At 38.1% G+C, this 20,025-nt stretch overlaps 1 protein-coding gene across 4 annotated transcripts in view; it reads left to right on the top strand.

Moving 5' to 3' along the window:
- The window catches only part of PBX3 (PBX homeobox 3), a gene marked incomplete at both ends in the record, with an annotated part of 221,543 nt that overhangs the window by 163,668 nt on the left and 37,850 nt on the right, over positions 1–20,025 (top strand). For 3 of the 4 annotated variants that reach the window (XM_080708641.1, XM_080708639.1, XM_080708640.1), the window contains 2 exons: positions 4,922–5,163; positions 18,807–18,997. In XM_080708641.1, coding sequence (XP_080564767.1) covers positions 4,922–5,163; positions 18,807–18,997 — 433 coding nt within the window. The remainder of the gene's footprint in view (positions 1–4,921; positions 5,164–18,806; positions 18,998–20,025) is intronic. The other variant, XM_080708638.1, reaches the window with a different exon arrangement.

Genomic DNA, 20,025 nt, shown 5'->3' with positions numbered 1-20,025 from the left:
CATGCCTGCCTAATGCTTCATACTTCAATGGCTTCTTACATGAGGATTTCAGGTGGAAAGTTATTTTGTTGTTTTTCTGTTTGAGGCGAAAAGTAGCAATATGTCTCTATTAATCTCTTTTTTATCTGTAATTTGGTTATGTTTCTCACATTGTGGCTGACTTGATATTTTTTTAGTGGAGAAAGCACAGAAAATAAAGTTGGTATTTTCATTATTTAGCTTTGTAACTTCTGACTCTGGTCATGGTTGTTTCTTTTAAATAACAAACCCAAATCTAAGTAAAATGACAAGAATAACTGAAAATATTAGAATCATCACTTGTTTCAAAGCAGTCAGGACCTGCTGAAAATATCTGATCTAGCCTTGTTTTACACAACTCCTTGCTAAAACATTCTTCTTTGAGCTAAGACTGTGGTGTGGATGTAGAATGAATTGAAAACAGGTCCATTTGAGAACAAAATCACAGAGATTTCATAGGCTTAGGCTTATAAATAATTTGGGGTCTTGTTTTATGGCGTGCTCATTAGGGGAAAAAATCAAAACAGCTCAAGTTTCCATGAGAGCTTTTGGTTTCTCAGCAGGCCTGAGTAATGCACTCTTTATGAAGTAAAAATGATTTGATGATAACTTTTGTTTATCATTATCATGGATATTGTGTGTCTTCCCCAATTATGGAAATGTTGTAGGACCAGATCCTAGTTGTGCCTAATTCACGACCACGTGTAGCTCATATTTGAAATAGCTGTGAACTGAAGCCCCTCTTCAATCTTGGATGAACAGAGGTTAGTCACGGTCCAGTGGTCTTGGTCCTTGAAAGGAGAGCCGGGAGGCTTAGTTAGTGCCCTGTGTTTGCACCTCCTTCTCTCAGGTCAAGCCTTCATTGTGTTACAGTGTTGTTCTCTTGGAGAAGCTAGTACTGTACAATCCAGCCAGTACGGATTTCTAATCTGCTTATTTATAATTCAAAAGCTTGCCTATATATTAATGAACCCTTAATGAGCTGTTGAAAATGCCTGAATTACAGTCAGATTATTAAACTCAAACAGCCCCGTAATCATACCATTTGAGTGGGCTTTAGGTACTTTTCACATCTGCAGCTTAGTATTGTGAAGGGTATGCATTTATTCGGAGAAAGCTTTGTAATAATTTTGACCCGTAATTTATTTATTGCCCTCCGAATGCAGTCGTCTATGCAGATGCTCTTTCCCATTATCTGTGGGGCAGGTGCACAGCATGTTGAAAGACAGCTAATTAGGATTTGCTGAAAGATATGCAAAAACTGTGGGCTTATAACAAAGCCAAGTTCATTGTTAAACAATGTTTTACTGTGTTTGTATGATTTGTCTAAATCTTAGGGATACTGAAATTAATGTTGTCGTCATAAGAGACTCCAAATAGGGCTTTTTCAACTAGTGCTGCGATGACCAAAGTGTCTAGATGTGAAGCTTTATAAACCTCTTTATATGCTGCAGTATATACATAAACATTTTGGATAAGAAGCAAAACTAACCAGTTTTTATTATTATTATTTTTTTACCAAGATTCAATGTGAGTCTCTCAAGATCTTTTGATAACCACACAGTCTCACGCAGTCTAATTCATTCTGGCCCTTACACATTTAGGTTCATGAAAATATTTTTAGGTGCCTAGAGGAACATGTATTTTCTGAGTGAAAGTTGCACTGTGACTTTAGAAGTTTTGTAAGCTAAATAGTAGTGAGTGGATAGGTAGATATGATGAGGAATAATATAGTAATTCAAATGTAAACAACTAGAAATATTGAAATTGAAATTAATTTTGGAAGCCGGGCATTGCTATTTAGAGATTCTATAATCATTACTTTTCTTAATAGAGAAAAAAATTAGATTCACTTTTCAAACTATAGTTATAAAAATGACTTCATTATTGATAAATAGCCTTCTCCATGCTCCTTAATTGCAAAGTGCTGTAGTAATTTTCATCCAAAGAAGTATGAAATTTTTGTCAGGAAATGATTTCTCTGATGAGATTTGATGCACATAATTTATAAAGTAAATACAGGATTGCATTATAACATATTTTCCTGTTCTTGAGGAAAGCACATGTTGATTTACGTAAGATTTTAGAAATAAGATATTTATCACAAGAAGAAAATATTAGAGTAGCTGGGAACACACACATTCCTGTGTCCACTGCTGTGGATGGAGCTTAAGGGTACTCTGATGATGTTTTACACATATACATATATATTATATAATCATGAGGTATGTATAAAAATACTGTAGATGGCTAATTAGTTTGTGCCTCTTTTCTTTCTTTTCTTTCTTTTTTGTGGTATTGGAGATTGAACCCAGAGGCATTCTACCTCCAAGCTACACCCTTCTCCCTGTTTTTTAATTTTTATTTTGAAACAGGGTCTTGCTAGGTTGATGAGAGTCTCACTACTTGCTAAGGCTGTCCTTGAACCTGTGATCATCTTGTCTCAGCCTCCCAAATACTGGGAGTACAGGCATATGCCACCATGCCCAGCCACGCCTTCTCCATTTATGTCTGCTTCCTTTCATATTAGTCATTAAGCATCTTGTGTCTGCCTCACTTAGGCAGGGAAGTGCAGAGAAGTATAATACTTTCTACTGTGACTGTTGATCTACTATTAAAGAGCCTCACTACATGTCCATAGAAGAAAGATCAATGAACTTAAGCACAAAGGGAAAATTAGAATCCTGGCTGAACCTTGAAGATAGATAACACACACACACACACACACACACACACACACACACACACACACACACACACACTTCTAGGAGAAGCACCATTATCTGTAAACACAAAAGGGAAATAACAAATACACACAGATGTGAGCAAAGCTGAGTGTAAGAAGAGAATCTTGAACTCCCAAAGACATAATATCAGATGAAGCAGCCCAAAGTGCGAGATCAGAGACAACACAGCAATCTCTCTCTGCATGCCATATATACCGACCTTGGTATGCTAACTGTGAGCATGTCCAAGCCGTGAGATTATAGCATTTAAAACGTTTTTGTGAATTAGGAGGAAAATGAAAGTTGTTCAGTTAAAAATGCCAACTTAACCAATATGGGGCAGTTCTAGAACAATACTAGGCAGGTTTTTCTAATTCTAGAAGAAATAGTAAATACATGTTTATCTATCTTTAGTTATCAGCAGTACATAGGTTGATAAAGATTTTATCTTATAAGAGTCATTTTTCTGTTTTCTAAATAAACTTATTGTCTTAGTATACTATAGTTTTTAAACCTTATTTATTTGCTTCCAAATAGGCAACAGATATAATTTTAAATTATGGTGAATTAGTTTTATTATCCAGTTGAAATTATTCTGAAGTATATTTTTAAATGCAAGTGACAGCTTTAAAGTGTTTTGGGGGAGGAAATTAAAGTTGTTCATTTGAGTTAAGACAACTGAGAGTTCTGTCATGCTGTGGTTATAATTCAGGACACTGAGAATGAAGTCTGTTCTTGAAAGAATTGATGGTAGTTTTAGGTTAGCGTATCAAATCACAGAGCTGGTGATCAGTTGAGTACTTGGCAGCTTGTAGATGTTTCTGTCATGTACGTTACACTAGACACAGAATGTGCGCCACTGTGGATAAACAACATCCGGCACAGACGCAAGAGGTAGGGTCCAAATGCAAACACGCAGGGTGCCAGCTTTCTTCCCCTCCGTCCCCAAGAAGCTCCGTGACTAGTGTGGGGAACCTGCTCTTGAACAGATTTACACAGGTTAATTGGGCTGGGATATTTTAGATTATGTTACACATTAATGAAAATGCTGATTTCCAGCTGTCATGACTCCAGTGCTTTTTATACCATGATAATTATTTTAAAACTCTGTCTTCTGTGTTGTTGAAAACATCTTGGCAGATAGCCTGTGTGACCTGATTAAACCTATGAATTGTCAGCTGTGATCTATAGTACTCAGAAGAGGTTGCTGACTGGGCATCACTTAGGAAGTTCTTGATTTAAAAGCAAAATTAGATTGAGACTCCTGTGCCCAGCACTGTAGTCATGTTAGTGGCACATTTTTAATACTGTGTGTAGTGTCCTGGTTTTATAGTTTGCTGGAAATTGCTTAACTATTCATTTAATGATATGTGTGTGTGTGTATATATATATATATATATTCAAGTATTGCTAGTTACCTCATATTGTATGCATTTCTCTTTTGAAATTATATGAAGGAAAAACCGTCTAATCCTATTTATCCTGATTTTTATATGCTTGTGAATTAAAATTATTGTATGGCAATTATAATTCTGTATCTTCAACTGTGCAGAGAGGCAGAATAACCACTTTTGTTTTTTCTTTTAATTTGGTGGTAATACTGGGGATTGGACCCAGGGACATTCCACCTCTGAGCTACACCCCAGCCCTATTTTATTTTTCGTTTTGAAACAGGGTCTTGTTTAAGTTGATGAGGCTGGCCTTGAACCCGCAATACTCCTGTCTCAGGCTCCCAAATACTGAGATTACAGCTGTGCACCATCATGCCTGGCTATATTAACCACCTTTTGATGAGTTTGTTTTATATCCCTGGAATTATTTTTATCCTTTCTTAAAACCCTCAATTTTTTACCTCTGCCCCATTTTATGCTTAAATCATCTAAAATCTAAGGTGCTTGATTAGACTATTGTAAGAAGTAATTTTACCTTTTTCTAAGAATTCAATTTGGGATAATTTGGGGAGGGGAGGTATTATTAGAAATTTCAGGATGCACGTACAAATTTTCTTTTAAGTCATTTTCAAATTTACTCAAGCTCACAGATTAAATGTAAGCAATGAGGTTCTCAGTATGAATTATAGTACGCTGATATTATTTGATCGTTTTCTCAAATAAACAAAATACTCACGCTGTTTGTCCTGTTTCTCGCTTCTTCTCTCTGTCTCTCTTTCCTTGAAGGTCTCAGCATCAGAGGAGCCCAGGAGGAAGACCCTCCCGATCCCCAGCTAATGAGACTGGACAATATGCTTTTGGCAGAAGGGGTTTCAGGTCCTGAGAAAGGTGGGGGATCGGCGGCAGCAGCTGCGGCCGCGGCAGCCTCTGGAGGTTCTTCAGATAACTCTATTGAACACTCAGATTACAGAGCCAAATTGACCCAGATCAGACAAATCTATCACACAGAACTGGAGAAATATGAACAGGTCAGCAGCCGTCACTCTCATAGTCCTGCGCAAACCCTCTGTTGCTCTTCTACTAGACCGTGCTAACCAATTCCGAGGGCTGTGAGGGGTAGATGTTAACACACAGAGCAAAATAAATAAGGGCAATGCAAAAACCCAAGCGAGTTGTTGGAGTTGTGAAGACCTTTAAGGTCCAGCTAACCCTGTTGTATCCATGTGCGTGTCTCGGTTTTGTTCATTCTGCACATTCACATGCCCTTACTGCCACGCCTGCAGCCATTCCTTTCTTCTAACCTCACCACTCGGTGTCCTTCAGAGCTCTGTGCAACTGTATCATGCACTGGCTTTGTTCAGAGGCTTTCACAACTTTTAAAGGGAAGCACTGCATGGTAAGCTTTTATCTCCTATGTGTGAACTATTGAATCCTCCTAGCAATGGATTCTTACTGATTGTGGCAGAATACAGAGAAGGGAGTTCAGTTGCACCAAGTATGCAGGTTCTGGCCTGTCCCTCCACGGATAAGCCCTTCCAGGATGATTATGGGTGCTCCAGATGGAATACTAAGCACTGTGTGATGAACTCTTGATTACAACGAGAATAAGGATTAAAAATCCCGTCCTTAACAATTTCATTAACAGTCCTTTATTGAATCTAAATGATCTTTGAACTTAAGCAGTGTCACTGTTTTATGTACTACCAAGGAAAAGTCACACTGCCAATTTAACTATAGCATGCCATAACTTCAGAGATGTTAATGTGTGGGGGAAATAAGTGAGTCCTAGATTCAGGGTAATTAGGTAAGTTGTGGGTCATTCATTTTAAACATTTTAGTTGTTGGATTAAGGCTAAAATGCTGCTTGTTTTGAAAAATTCTTGTTTGATAAGAATTCTAATTTGAAAGAGAACAAAAAATTAATGAAAACTTACATGCAAAAATAAAGAGAAGGCAGAAACAGAAGGATTGCAGGTTTGAGGCCACTTAGCAAGACTCCCGGCACCTGGGGGTACAGATTGGCAGTAGAATGCCCTGGGGTTCAATCTCCAGTACCACGAAAGAGAGAGAGAGAGAAAGGAAGGGAGAGAGAGAAAGAAAGAAAAAAAGAAGGAAGGAAGATTGAGTGAATCTAAGAAATTGCTAAGTTTTGTGGCTAAAACAATTGCACCAGATGCAGTGGTGCACACCTGTAGTCCCAGCTACTCAGGAAGCTGGAGCAGGAAGATCTCTTAAGTCCAAGAGTTCGAGACCAGCCTGGGCAACATAACAAGACCCCCCCCCCTAAAAAAAATAAAAACAAGACAACAAAATGTTTGCATAATGGTAACTTCATAGGGTTCAACCTAAAACAAAGAATCCCTTTACACCTATCACCCAGGTAAACAAGCAATATTTTGCCAATCTTACTGTGTCTGTGTCTTCCCTTGTCTTTTTTGGTGGAGTATTTAAAAGTAAATCTCAGACATCACACAATTTCACCTATAAATTACTATGTCGGTAGTTGCTTAAGTCCATACACTTTAGTGTGGAGTGGGGGTCCTAGTGAGGATCTTGAAAGAATTTTATTTTTTAAGAGAAATTTTATGTTCACAGAAAAATTGATAGGAAGATACAAAGATATCTCAGATATCTTCCGCCCCCACACATGCTTAGCCTTCCCCATTCTCAGCACCCAGCCAGAGTGGCACGTTGTTACAGTTGGCACATCATTACATCAGAATTTATGTCAGCGCTCACTTTTGGTGCTGTTTATTCTGTGAATTTGGATACATGTATATGTATAGGATCATGCAGTATTTTCACTGCCCTAAAGATCCTCTGTTCAAATGCCCCTGGGTTCCATCCCCAGACCTGAAAAAAGAAAGAAAAAAAAGATCCTCCATGCTATTCCTCTCCCTCTGTTCTTGCCTCCGCACAAATTGCTGGCGACCTCCTGTAAGTTTCCTGAACAGTTTCAGTTATATTACGTTTTCTCCTCATTACCATTCCCAATATTCTGAATATGATGGTATTAAACAAATACTGAATACTCTCCTGAGAGTGCTTTGAGGGATGAGAGATTTATGTAGTTTTGTGTTAATATGCATTGTAAATCAACATTATAAGATGTTTTCTATATCCCAAATAGAACTTTCTGGGATCCAAAATTGTATCTCATTTATAGGAATACATTTTGGTGGTAAATGTTCAAATAAGAATTTTGGGGGCTGAGTATGGTGGCTTGTAATCCCAGTACTTGGGTGGCTGAGACAGGAGGATTGTGGTTTGTGGCCAGCCTCAGCTACTTAGTGAGGCCTTCTGCAACTTAATGAGACCCTGTTTCAAAAATAAAGAATTAAAAAATAGGCCTGGGTGTGTAGCTAAGAGGTAGAATGCCCCTGGGTCCAATCCCTAGTATGGCCAAAAAAAAAAAAAAAAAGGCAGAGAGAGAAGATTTGGGGGAAATTAGTCTGTGTATATCTGTGTGTGTGTGTGTGTGTGTGTGTGTGTGTGTGTGTGTGTGTATGTGTGTGTATTATGTATGTATGAAAAAAATCACACACAAACATCCAGCTTTCGACATATGAGTAATTGAAATGAAACAAAATAAATCATGGTTGAAAAGGTTGCCCTGAGTGTAAAAAGAATAAAGTTTTATTTGTAGTATAATCCTAACAGTCAGGGGCCAAATGGCCTAGGTGTTTGAGCTGAGGAATGGAGGCGGCTTCTTGCTACTACCTGCCATGTTTCCTCACCTCCTCCTTACTTTCTCCATATGTCTTCTTGGAGATTGGATGACGCTGACTTGAGCTTCACTGTTTTAGAAGTATGCCCTAAAAATTCCCAGGAGAGTTTTAGTAACCCCAGTCTCAGCTAATACCATAATCAAATCACTAGGCTTTTTATTTGTTGTTTTTGTTTTTGGAGTTTTGGGGGGTTTGTTTTTCTTTTCAAAATATACATATTGCACAAGTTTTACATAAATTGTTACTTTTTAATATTTTTAGATTAAGTATAAAATTAAGAAAAATAGATTTAAAATGTTATGAATCTTAGATCTGGATATAGTTAGTAGCCTAATAGCCATTTAAATGTATATTTCTTTTCTCATTTTTGACACTTTCAGAAGGAAAAATGTAGCTATATGAAATCTGTGTGACGTTGTAGACAAATAAGCCGATGTGTATGATGACTAGTTAGCAGATTTAGCAGAATCTGTTTTTTCCAATAGGTTTTTAATTGTTTAGAAATTTTGTAGCAACATTTAGTTGCCTTGAGCTGTCTTTGGACCTGGCTTTTATAGCTCTTCTCACTGTAGTTATCCTACGTTATTAAGATCAGTGATTTTGACACAAAACAGTCAACTTTTTCTTTCAGTTCTTGAGGAGTACAAGAATATATGGACCTTTCAGAGATAAGCTTTGGTGTTACTAGAAGGGTGAAACAGCTCAATGAGGTGAAGGGGTGGCATTTCTAAAATAGATAGTATTGTAATTTCCATTTTATAAAAGAGACAATGAGATTGAGAGAGGTTAAGTGATTTGTCTAGTGTCACACATTAGTTAGTGTCAAAATAACGCACTGAAGTCAGTTTCTGACAGTGTGCCATCCTTATCCATTGAATTATTCTGCTACCCATATAGAATTAGAAAATAATTCAGATATTTGCTGGGTTTTTTTGTTTTTAGACTCGCCCATATTGGATTACATTTGAAATAGGAACAGAGCAGATGGAAAACCAACTATTTTCATTGCTTCCCCAAAGATATTTTTTTCTTCCTACAGTTGATCATGGGTACTTATGACAAAAAGCTTATCAATAAATAGGAAGAGCATTCATGCTAAGGCAGAGTCTTCATCAAAAAATTGTTGAGTCTTAAATAAACTACACTGAAATCTTAAACAGTTATTCACTCTACTGTGTTTTGTAGTGAAGCTGTAATGAAAATATATCTGAAGCCTGTTTAGATTTAGATTGCCATAAAATTAACAAACACCACCACTGCAGTAAATTAAGTGCCTTCTGAGCACAGCGACATTTACAAAGCTAAGCAGACCAGAGCTAGTTTAAGGAAAATCACATCCAAGCTGCTGTGTGTGTTAGTAATGATATTGTCTTTAAAATCGTGTCCTCTTTTACTCCCCAAAAATGTTCTTTGATAAAATGTCTCTTACATAGGCTCAGATTTAATAATTTTTATAGTAACCACCTAAATTTACTTAGAAACGCTTTTGAAATATTAGGTAAGCAATATATAGTAAAGTAAGGTTTTTGAATGTTAGTACCAGCCAAAAAGAAAACTATTTTACTTTTGTTTCATTGATTCTGACATCAATCATGAATAGAGAAGTTTTCCAAAGCTTGAAACGAACTGTCTTGTAATGCTTTATCTTGAATACATTGCTTTCCTCTAGCTGAGAGACAAACCTGATTGCTTCTCTGTGTTATCATTGATTACCTACAAGTTTTGAAAACTGCCTTTACCTTCCAAATATGTTCCTTTTTATATCATCAATGTGTGTTTTTTGTTGTTGTTGTTGTTGTTATCTGGGTTTTTTTTTTTTTTTTTTTTTTTTTTTGGTGGTACTGGGGGCAGAACCCAGAGGCTTTCTACCTCCAGGCTATACTCCCAGACCTATTTTATTTGGAAATTGGGTCTAAATTGCTGAGAGCCTCAGTAAGTAGCTGAGGCTAGCTTTGAACCTGTGCCATCCTCCTGTCTCAGCCTCCCAAGCACGGGGATTACAAGCATGTGCCACCACGCTTGGCAATAAATTTTTATTTATTTTTGTGTGCATTTTTTGTAATACTGGGGGGGGGGGTGTCAAACCCAGAGCTGTTAAAATATCCTGAGCAAGATTTCCAGTTCATTTATTATTTATTTAGTTAATTAGTTACTATGGCGTGAACCCAGGAAAGAATATTCTACCTCTGAGCTACATCTTCAGTCCTTTTTTATTCTTTATTTTGAATCAGGGTCCCCATATATATCTTTATGAGTTAAAGGTCCAACCATTAAAATAGATGAATTTCTAATGAACTGAAGTCTAGGGTCTTCCTTGTTTTTAAGAATTGAAGACCTTCGGTTGAACTGCTGGTCACTTTTGGTTACTGCACCTTCTTACCCAAAGAAAATGGATGCATTGGTTTTTGCAAATGAGAATTGACCTTGACATTTGTTTGAGGGAAAGATACATTATGTTCCATGCAGCGCTCTCACTTTGCTTGTACCAGAAGAAATGCTTGTACACAGGCAATTCACTTTATAATTTACAGTTGCTATAATAGAGATGACATATTGAAAGCTATCTACTATAATTATATTGAAATACATTTTTGCTGGAGGCAAAAGTGTCGTAAGGGTCCCAACCCTTTCCAAGCATCTGGGAACCAGCTCTCCGAGTTCACAGATGTCTTTTTTGAACTCACCCCAAATCTGGCAAAGCACTGGAACCAGGCGTAGACACTGAATGTGTTCAGTACCAGCCAGGTACTATGTGGCAGTAGCAAAAGACTGCAAAGAATTTAAGACGTGGAGATTGCAGGAATTGTTGGGGAATGGAGAACAAGGATCCACACCATTGTAAAGGCATGCCTGTGTGCTTTCTGAGGATCTCTGCCGTATATGCTTACATTTGTTGGTAAAAGCACTTTTGCTTTTAAAGAAATCTTACCACTTTAAAAATGTTATTGTCCCAGTAGAGGTTATGCAGCCTGCAAATGCCTAATTCTGTTTTTGTTATTGTTGTTTTTTTGTGTGTGTGGCACTGGGGATGGAACCTAGGGGCATTCTACCTCCAAGCCATACACACCCCCGTTCTTTATTTTGAAACTGGGTCTCACTAAGTAGCTGAGGCTGACCTTGAACCAGGATCTTCCCAAATGCTGGGATTACAAGCCCAGGACGCCCACTGCTCTTCTTCTTAGTAGTTAAGCAGGATAGACAAAAAGGTACTAACTGATATAAACTTTCTATTTCATGTTCCAATGCAAGGCCTTCTCATTCATTTCTCTGAGAAGTTGTACTTCTTGTTCACTTTCATCCTGAGGTTTTCCTTAGCTGAAGGAGCATTTGAATATTTCTTTTTTTCTTCCTAGTTGCTAGTTGATTGGCTCTATGACCACAAACTTGATTAACCAAATGGATTGTTTTGTGTGAATACTGCTTTTCATCTTTGGGAGCAGTGTTTGTATTTGCTCAGACCATAAAAGACAGAACTGTATTAGGTAACCAGAGGAGGGACATGCTTACAGAATAGTAACACACACAAAATACGGGCTTCATGAAACTACCATTTTCACTGTAATAACAGCCATTTATGGAGTACTAATTGTGTTCTAGTCTAGGTCCCTAGACCACGTGTTTAGATAAGAAGTACTGAGGCATATAGTAGATACTTTTATCTGTGTGGCTATTCCTTAGGTATATTGGATTCATTCCAGTTGGCTTTGACAGATTGTTTAATGTTGACTTTTACCCCCAAAGTAAGAATTTGTTGACCTAAATAAGCACTCAATACATATAAAATCCATAGTACTAGACTACAGACCCTTGCAAGGACATCTAGAAAATGGTTGTAATGCAAATTGAAGGGATTTTTGTGGGGCTTTTGTTTGTTTGTTTATGCATTTTGTTTGTTTTTGAAGGTTTTATCGTTGTCCAGGCATCTCTTACACTCCTGGGCTCAAGCGATCCTCTTGTCTTCAACCTCCCAAGTATAGCCGGGCTATAGGCATGTGCCACTGCACCTGGCGAGGCATCTTCTTTTAAGAGAGAGTTTTTTCTTTCTGTCAAAAATTAATTTTAGAATAGGGGGCATTATGATTGGTTGTCTACTATCAGCTTTTCTAGATGGTTACAAAGAATAATTCAGTGTTTAGAATTGATCACGGAGCCATTTTAAAACTTCCTCTGAAATCAGTGCATCCCCACTGTCTAATTTTAAGGTCTTACATTCAGTTATGTGAGCATAAAGACAAGAAGGTTGAATCTTTAAACCACAACAGAAAAGAAATGAAAAAAACACTGGAAGCTTTCATTCCGTATGTAAATAAGATGCATTCGAACGTTGAGAACACAGTTTACTCTCCAAAATGATCACTTAAAGCATCTAGAATCTGGATACTTCAAGTTTCTAATTATAACTTGGATTCCTTCTTTGTTTTTCTTGAGAAAGGAGCAAAAAGCTCAGAGTAAGGATCAATTGGCAGTATTTTTATTAAATGAAGCCTTCCATGTTGTATGTGAACTATTACTGCAATGTATGTTTAAAAACACAAACAAGAGCCAGGCGTGGTGGCGCACGCTTGTAATCCCAGCATTCGGGAGGCTGAGACCTGGAGGATCGCGGTTCGAGGACAGCCCCAGCTACTTAGTGAGGCCCTCCACAACTCAGTGAGACCCGGTCTCAAAATAAAGAATAAAAAATAGGGCTGGGGTGTAGCTCGGAGGTCGAACCTCTGGGTTCCATCCCCAGACCCGGGGGGGGGGGGGCCCACAAACATAAGTGTTTCACAGTTTTTTATACGTGTGTGTGTGTGTGTGTGTGTGTGTGTGTGTGTGTGTGTGTGTTTACTGGGGATTGAACCCAGAAGCATTCTATGTCTGAGTCACACCCGTTTTTTTTTTACTTTTATTTTGAATAGGATCTCACTAGATTGCTGAGAGTTTCACTACTTGTTGAAGTCATTCTGGAACCTCTGATCCTCCTCTCTCAGCCTCCCAAGTGTTGGGAATATCGGCGTGTGCCGCCACACCTGGCTTAGTTTTCAATATCTGAATTAAAAGGAAAATAAATTTTTGTCAGTTCCTCCAATCAGAAAATTCAAGAAGTCAGAATCCTCATTCCCTAGATATGGGATGGACCAAGGTGCATCTGCACCTGCACTTAAATGATGGACATTGGCCAAGAGTTCCTCACTGGCAACTCCACCTAGTAAGACAATAAAATAATGGAAAACTTCTCCACATGTCTATTTTAATAATACAGTGTTGTAGGTGTGACAAAGGACACAGTAGGAGTTTAAAGGGAGTTTTGTTTTCTTTTTTATTTATTTGCTTTTTTTTTTTGGTGCTATGGATTGAACCCAGGGGTGTCCTACCTATAAAGTACCCTCATATCCCTTTTTAGTTTTTATTTTGAAACAAGATCTTGCTAAATAGCTGAGGGCCTCACTGAATTGCTGAGGCAGGCCTTTAACCTGTGAGCCTCCGGTGTCAGCCTCCCAAGTACTGGGATTTATACAGGTATTCGCTACCAGGTCTGCTTGAAGGGAGCTATCTGTATTATAAACCGCATTGGTGATAATATATGTTTGGGTGGCCTTTCCAAACAACTTTGCAATCATTTGATTATTTCTACTCATTTATGTATAAAAAATACACCTTTTAAAGAGTAGGAGATGAGGCAGTGCTGTGCTCTGCTCTGAAACTGGTACAGATGAGGCTGTAAATGAGGCTGTAATTTACTTTCAGTGGTATAAAGAAAAAAATCGCTTTGCCTAAAGTGTATGCATCTTTCTTAAGGGTGTACCCAGATTTTAATTATCTAAATGTAAATACTTAACGAATTTTACTTAGAGTAATGAGCTAAAGTGCACACTACATAAATGAGATGTTCTAATTAATCATGTATGAACTACTGGTTTAAAGAAAAGCTCTGTGAATTCTGTGAATGCTGGGCTATTGCCAAATTGCTAATCAGCATTTGCATTCATAGATGGCTTCACTTAATAAGTTGTGAGACATTCAGCAAATGTTTTAGGAAATTATGAGTTTTTAGATGCAGAAACTTTGTGTATTTAACCCTTTTCCCACATGATCCTTCGGATGCTTTTTAGAAATCAAAAACAGATATCCATTGTGAAGACGTTAAAGTTCAAGCTAGAATGGTACAAAATATTTATCAGTTAATTCCTTGCTCGCTTGCTTGTTCATTTATTCATTCATTTTGGTACTGGAGATTGAACTCAGGGGCATTCTGTCCCCGGGCTACACTCCAGGCCCTTTTGATTCTTTATTTTTGAAGCAAGGTCTGCCTAAGTTGGTGAGGCTGGCCTGCCTTGAACCTGTGTTCTCCCCTCCTCTGCCTCCCAAGGACTGGGTTTACAGGTGTGCTCCACCACTGCTAGCTTTGTTTTTACATTTATTTTTTTTTGCAAAATCTCTTTAATATAGGTCTTCCTAGAAGTCATCTTGATTCTCATATTTGCTTCAGTAGTCCTTCTGTCGTTATATGGTTGAGGTATATGAGGCACATCTGGCCTCGCACAGACACAGCATTGCAAAAGAAAAGTATATTAAAAGCTTTTTCAGATAATTATGGATCTTATTTTTGATATTATACCAGAACTTGACAAGTTGTAATTTTATAAAAGTTATTTACAAGTGAAATCTGAAACCACACCAGTCAACCTTCTGTACTCTCTTTCTTTAAAATCCACCGTCTAGCCGGGCGTGGTGGCGCACGCTTGTCATCCCCGCGCTTGGGAGGCTGAGACAGGAGGATCGCGCTGGTTCGGAGCCAGCCTCGCTGGCTTGAGAGACCCTGTTTCCAAATAAAAATGTAAAAATAGGTCTGGGAGTGTAGCCCGGAGGTAGAAGGGCTTCCAGGAACCCCAGTACCACTAAAAAGAAAAGAAAAAATCCACCGTCGAGTCTGCGCTCTGAATAGATCATCTACCTCCGCATGATTTTGTAACATGATGATCATCAGAAAGTACTGGTTTGCTGAATTTGGAATAGCTCCCAAATGGTGACACATTTCATCCTACAATATTAAAATATTTGTGTTAATATAAAACTAAGCCAACCAGAAAATCCATAGAGACTCTGTCAAGCTCACAGTATGATACAAGTTTTCCAAAATTCTAATTTCCACTTAAATTTGAATTTTATCGTTGGTACCGATTCTGCCAGCTATTTTCTTCAATGTAACAGATTCACTTGGTTCATTTTTGAGAAAACACCTGCCATCCGCCCAACTTCAAATAATCATAATTTATCAATTTTGTTTGCAAGTAAAAAAAAGTGACTTCAGCTGGGAATCTTTCTCAGGGCAGTCTTCCTTTGATATGCAGTAGAAGTGCTCTTTGTCTGTCTCCCGTTTTGTCACACACAAGGAAAAAAATTTTTTTTTGGTAGTATTGGGGATAGAACCCAAGCGCCTTCTACCTCCGGGCTACACTCCCAGACCTATTTTATATTTTTATTTGGAAACGGGGTCTCTTAAGCCAGCTGAGGCTGGCTTCGAACCTGTGCCATCCTCCTGTCTCCGCCTCCCAAGTGCAGGTGGGGATTACAAGCGTGCGCCACCACGCCCGGCATACACACACAAGGAATTTTAAAGACATACTTGAGGTTGAGATGTAAGGATGAATAATTTCTAATGCTTCACCAAAGACATTCCTGAGTAAAGCTTAATTGTATGATTATGCAAATATGTGGGAGTAAATAATAAAAAGATACGACCTAGTATAGTGTTTCCCAAAGAATGTTCTCAGTCACTTGCCCACAGAACGCTCTGGGGCTGTGCTGTCGTGTATACTAGCCATCAGCCACGTGTGGCTGGTGAGCACTTGAAATTGAGCTGGTCTGATGTGCTGTACACGTAACGTGCATACTAGATTTCAAAGACTACAAAAAGGAATATGAAATACCTCAGTCACAGTTTTTGTTTCTTAAACATTATTGTTGAAATGTTTTGCACACATGGAGTTAAACTAGATATATTGTTAAAATTAATTTCACCTATTTTTATTTTATTTACTTAGGAGAGTACTGGAGATTGAACCCAGGGGCATTCTACCTCTGAGCTATACCCCAGCTCTATTTAATTTTTTTATTTGGAAACAGGGTCTCACTTACGTTGCTAAGGATAACCTCAAATCTATAATCCTCCTTTTTCAGCCTCATAAGTACTGGGATTCCAGGCATTCACTACTATGCCTGGCTTCACCTATTTTTATTTTTTTTAATTGTTGGCTCCTAGAGAATTTAAAAACTTTTTAATGTAATTCACTATATATTTTTGTTGGACAGCACTGCTACATAGGTTTTGTGGCAACATTTGGATAAAGTTAGATATACTATTGTCCTTTAAGATTTATTTTGCATAAAAAATGCATATTGGCATAGAAATACTGAGGGATCGTTAAACTAAAAGATTTTGGTTAACTTGCACTTCCCAAATACACTCTATTTTGGGGCCATTTGTTAACATTGTTTAGACCTAGCCATGGAACTATAAAAGAAATACTAATCCCAACTTGGAGAAATGGTACAAGTTCAACTTTCTTCATTTTACTAATGAGAAAACTGAAGGCTAAGGTTTTCAAAGTATGTATTTTAGAAATTATCTAAACATCTTCTCAGGAAACATTTGAGAAAAAATGTGTACATATGTTTCTTAGGTAGGTGACCATTTATCAGCTTGACATAAGGTAGCCCAAATTGATTACCTAATGGGGAAAATCTTAACTTTACTTTTTAAATTTTGGTTCCCTCAAAAAAGAACTTTTGGTTTTAGTCTATATAATTTTTAAATATTTTATTGTATCATAATCTAGGGTGACTATTTATTTATTTATTTATTTATTTATTTATTTATTTATTTTGGTGATACTGGGGGTAGAACCCAGGGGCTTTCTACCTCTGGACTATACTCCCAGACCTATTTTATATTTTATTTGGAAACAGGGTCTCCCTAAGTTGCTGAGCACCTCACTAAGTAGCTGAGGCTGGCTTCAAACCTGTGTGATCCTCCTGTCTCAGCCTCCTACATGTGGGGATTATAAGTGTGTGCCACCATGCCTGGCCAATAATAATTTAATAATTTAGTTATAAATTATAATTTATAGCTTTTTTAGTTACAGATTATCTCAGAATCTGAAAAGAAACCTAACAAAACCTACAGATTCTCCCCTCTGAAATACACGTGTGTACAACTGGCATATGATCTCTGTAGAGTCACAGACATCTTAGCCTATCCATGGACTGCAGGTTACACATCCTTAGGGTTCAAGGGTGAAAAATTGACAGATGCTAACCAACTTTACTCTCACTCTTAAATTATACCATGAAAGCCCACCAGTCTGTGGATTTCTATTGGATGACTACTGTGGGTATTGCACAATTTTATTCTTTGAAGAATCCCGTAAGTATAACGTAGGATCACAACTCACAAGGAGTCTAAAAACTCTTAAGATTTAAACATATTTTTATAAAAAAAAAACCTTCCAATAAATGGTAAGCAAGAAGAAAGTGAAATGCCCAGTGTACTTGAAAGGTTAGTTCTCGAATGAGCAGCTAGAAAAACCATCATGTACTGCTATGTGAGCAATGGTCAGGATGTCTGCAGGAAGTCGACATTATTATAGCTTCACAATGTGTCTCGCCTTGATCAATGATCATCCTTTCTGCCCGCCCTACCAGGGGCATCTGTGAAGTAAGACACAAAATCTTCCATCCTGTCTTTTTTACAGTAATGCCATATGTTCTTTTATTCAGGAGGATAGACTGGTGCTTTTATTGACCAAGGAAGTACCAAATTTTAGCATGGGCCTGGCTACAGTGTTGTAGGTCTGAACAAATGTAGGTGAACTGAAAGAGATGCTGTATAAAGATTAAGTAAAATTTTGTGTCCCAAATATGATCCTTTTTTCCTGTTGCCCTTCACCTAAAGAGCTGAGCTGCCTTACAGGGGTGATTTTTATCCGCCAAGGCATACACTGCGGCTACATTTTGCTAGTTTATTGGATTGCTTGATGTACACGGTCCTTCTGTTACTTGCTAATTCAAAACTCAACCCTTGGGGTGGGGGTGTAGTTCAGTAGTAGAGTTCATGTTTAGTATATGTGAGGCTCTCAGTGTAAACCTCAGCACCAAACAAACAAAAGAAACCCTGTATCCCCCTCTTCTCCACATATCCTGTCTGTTTCTACTACTCGTTTTCTAAAGCTGCTACATACTATTATTGCCACGATTTTTTTTGTGTGCCTGCAATTTCTCCTGACTCCTACCTTTATCTACCTTTCATAAATACGACTCATTCTTTAAGGTTCAACATCACTTCTGCCATGAGTCCTTCAGATGAGAATACTTCCTCCTTGGAACTTATGGAATACTTATTAATATATTTCTGTTAAGACTCTGCATGATTGCCTCATGTGAGAAGCATATTTTGGGGTTTTGTCTCCCCGACAGCCAGGTCTACATCTTGCTTATTCCTGTGTCCCTTATAGTACTTGGAAGGTTTTGAATGATCTAATACTTAAAATAAAGGTTATTTAGTGTGTGTGTGTGTGTGTGTGTGTGTCTAAGTCAGTGGGAAGCTTGATGTACAAGGGCTAACTCAAAACTCAGTCGTCCTGTTGGAGGTGTATATATGAGATAGCAGCCAGCATCATCCAGTCGGAAGGCCTTATTTTGGAACTGGAACGTGGAGGATGGGAAGGGCAGCCAGTGTTTTCTCCTTTGCATGTCTGACCATTCATAGTTTCAGAATTCTTGCTTTCTCGTCTGACTATACCACAGAGATTTCCTAAATGTCTTCATTTTCATTTTACTTCATCCACCACATAATGTTATTGGCAATTGCAGTTGAGGTAGAAATTCAGATAAGTTAATGTCTGAATGTGATAATATGAAATACCAGTTTTCTAAGGAGTGATTTTTTTTTCCTGTTACAGGCATGTAATGAATTCACTACACATGTGATGAACCTTCTCCGAGAACAAAGTAGAACACGTCCCATTTCCCCAAAAGAGATTGAAAGAATGGTGGGCATCATTCATCGAAAATTTAGTTCCATTCAGATGCAGCTCAAACAAAGCACTTGTGAAGCAGTTATGATTTTAAGATCAAGGTTCCTTGATGCCAGGTACGTGAGGCCACACATCGATTGCACAGCTTTCCCCCTTCACTCCTTGTGTATTGTTTTTGTAAAACTAGTCAACTAATCTTAGATTCTTCTCGTTTTTTTCCTTTGTGTGTGTGTGGGGGGGGTACTAGGGATTGAACCTAGGAGCTATACCCCCAGACCTATATTTAATTTTTGTTTTGAAACAGGATCTCACTAAGTTGCTGAGGCTAGTCTCAATCTCCCAAATACAAGGATTATGGGTGTGTGTTACCATGCCCAGCTTAAATTCTTGTTTAGCTATAAGAGCTGTTCCCTCCCATGATGGTAATCCAGGGTACCTTCTGGTCTGTAGTGGTAGTGCAGTCATTTAGTGACCCAAGAGTAGATAGTTGTTAGTGCCATTGCTAATGGCTTTGGGATTATGTAGTCCTTTTCATTCTGTTGCTACAAAGCTTTTTTTTTTTTTTTAATTTAAATACCTAGAATAGGCTGGGCGTGGTGGCGCACACTTGTAATCCCTGCGCTTGGGAGGCAGAGACAGGAGGATCGCGCTGGTTCGAAGCCAGCCTTGCTGGCTTAAGAGACCCTGTTTCCAAATAAAAATATAAAAAAATAGGTCTGGGAGTGTAGCCCAGAGGTAGAAGGGCTTCCAGGAACCCCAATACCACCAAAAAAAAAAAAAAAAAAAAAAGCCTAGAATAACGAAACCCAGGGGCATTGTACCTTCGAGCTATACCCCCAGCTATACCCCCAGGGTCTCACTGAGTTGCAAAGGGCCTCGCTAAGTAGCTGAGGCTGCCTGTGAACTACAATCCTCTGGCCCTCTGCCTCCCAAATGCTGGATTACAAGTGTGTGCCACCATGCCTGGCCCTGAAAAGCATTTTTAAGGATAGTTTTTCTGTATTAAACTCTACTTAACAAAGGTTTATCTTCTAAGATTTTTTAATATTTATATTGCTTTTGCATAGTATATGAAAATACTTGGAGATACTGATACTACTAAGAAATAAGTTCATTGCAGTTACCAAAAATCTTAAACTCTTTT

The sequence above is a fragment of the Muscardinus avellanarius genome (genome assembly GCF_963383645.1).
Source record: "Muscardinus avellanarius genome assembly, chromosome: 13".
In the NCBI taxonomy this organism is placed as follows: Eukaryota; Metazoa; Chordata; class Mammalia; order Rodentia; family Gliridae; genus Muscardinus; species Muscardinus avellanarius.
Note: the sequence above shows the minus strand (reverse complement) of the source record. Positions and strands in the feature narration are given on the sequence as shown.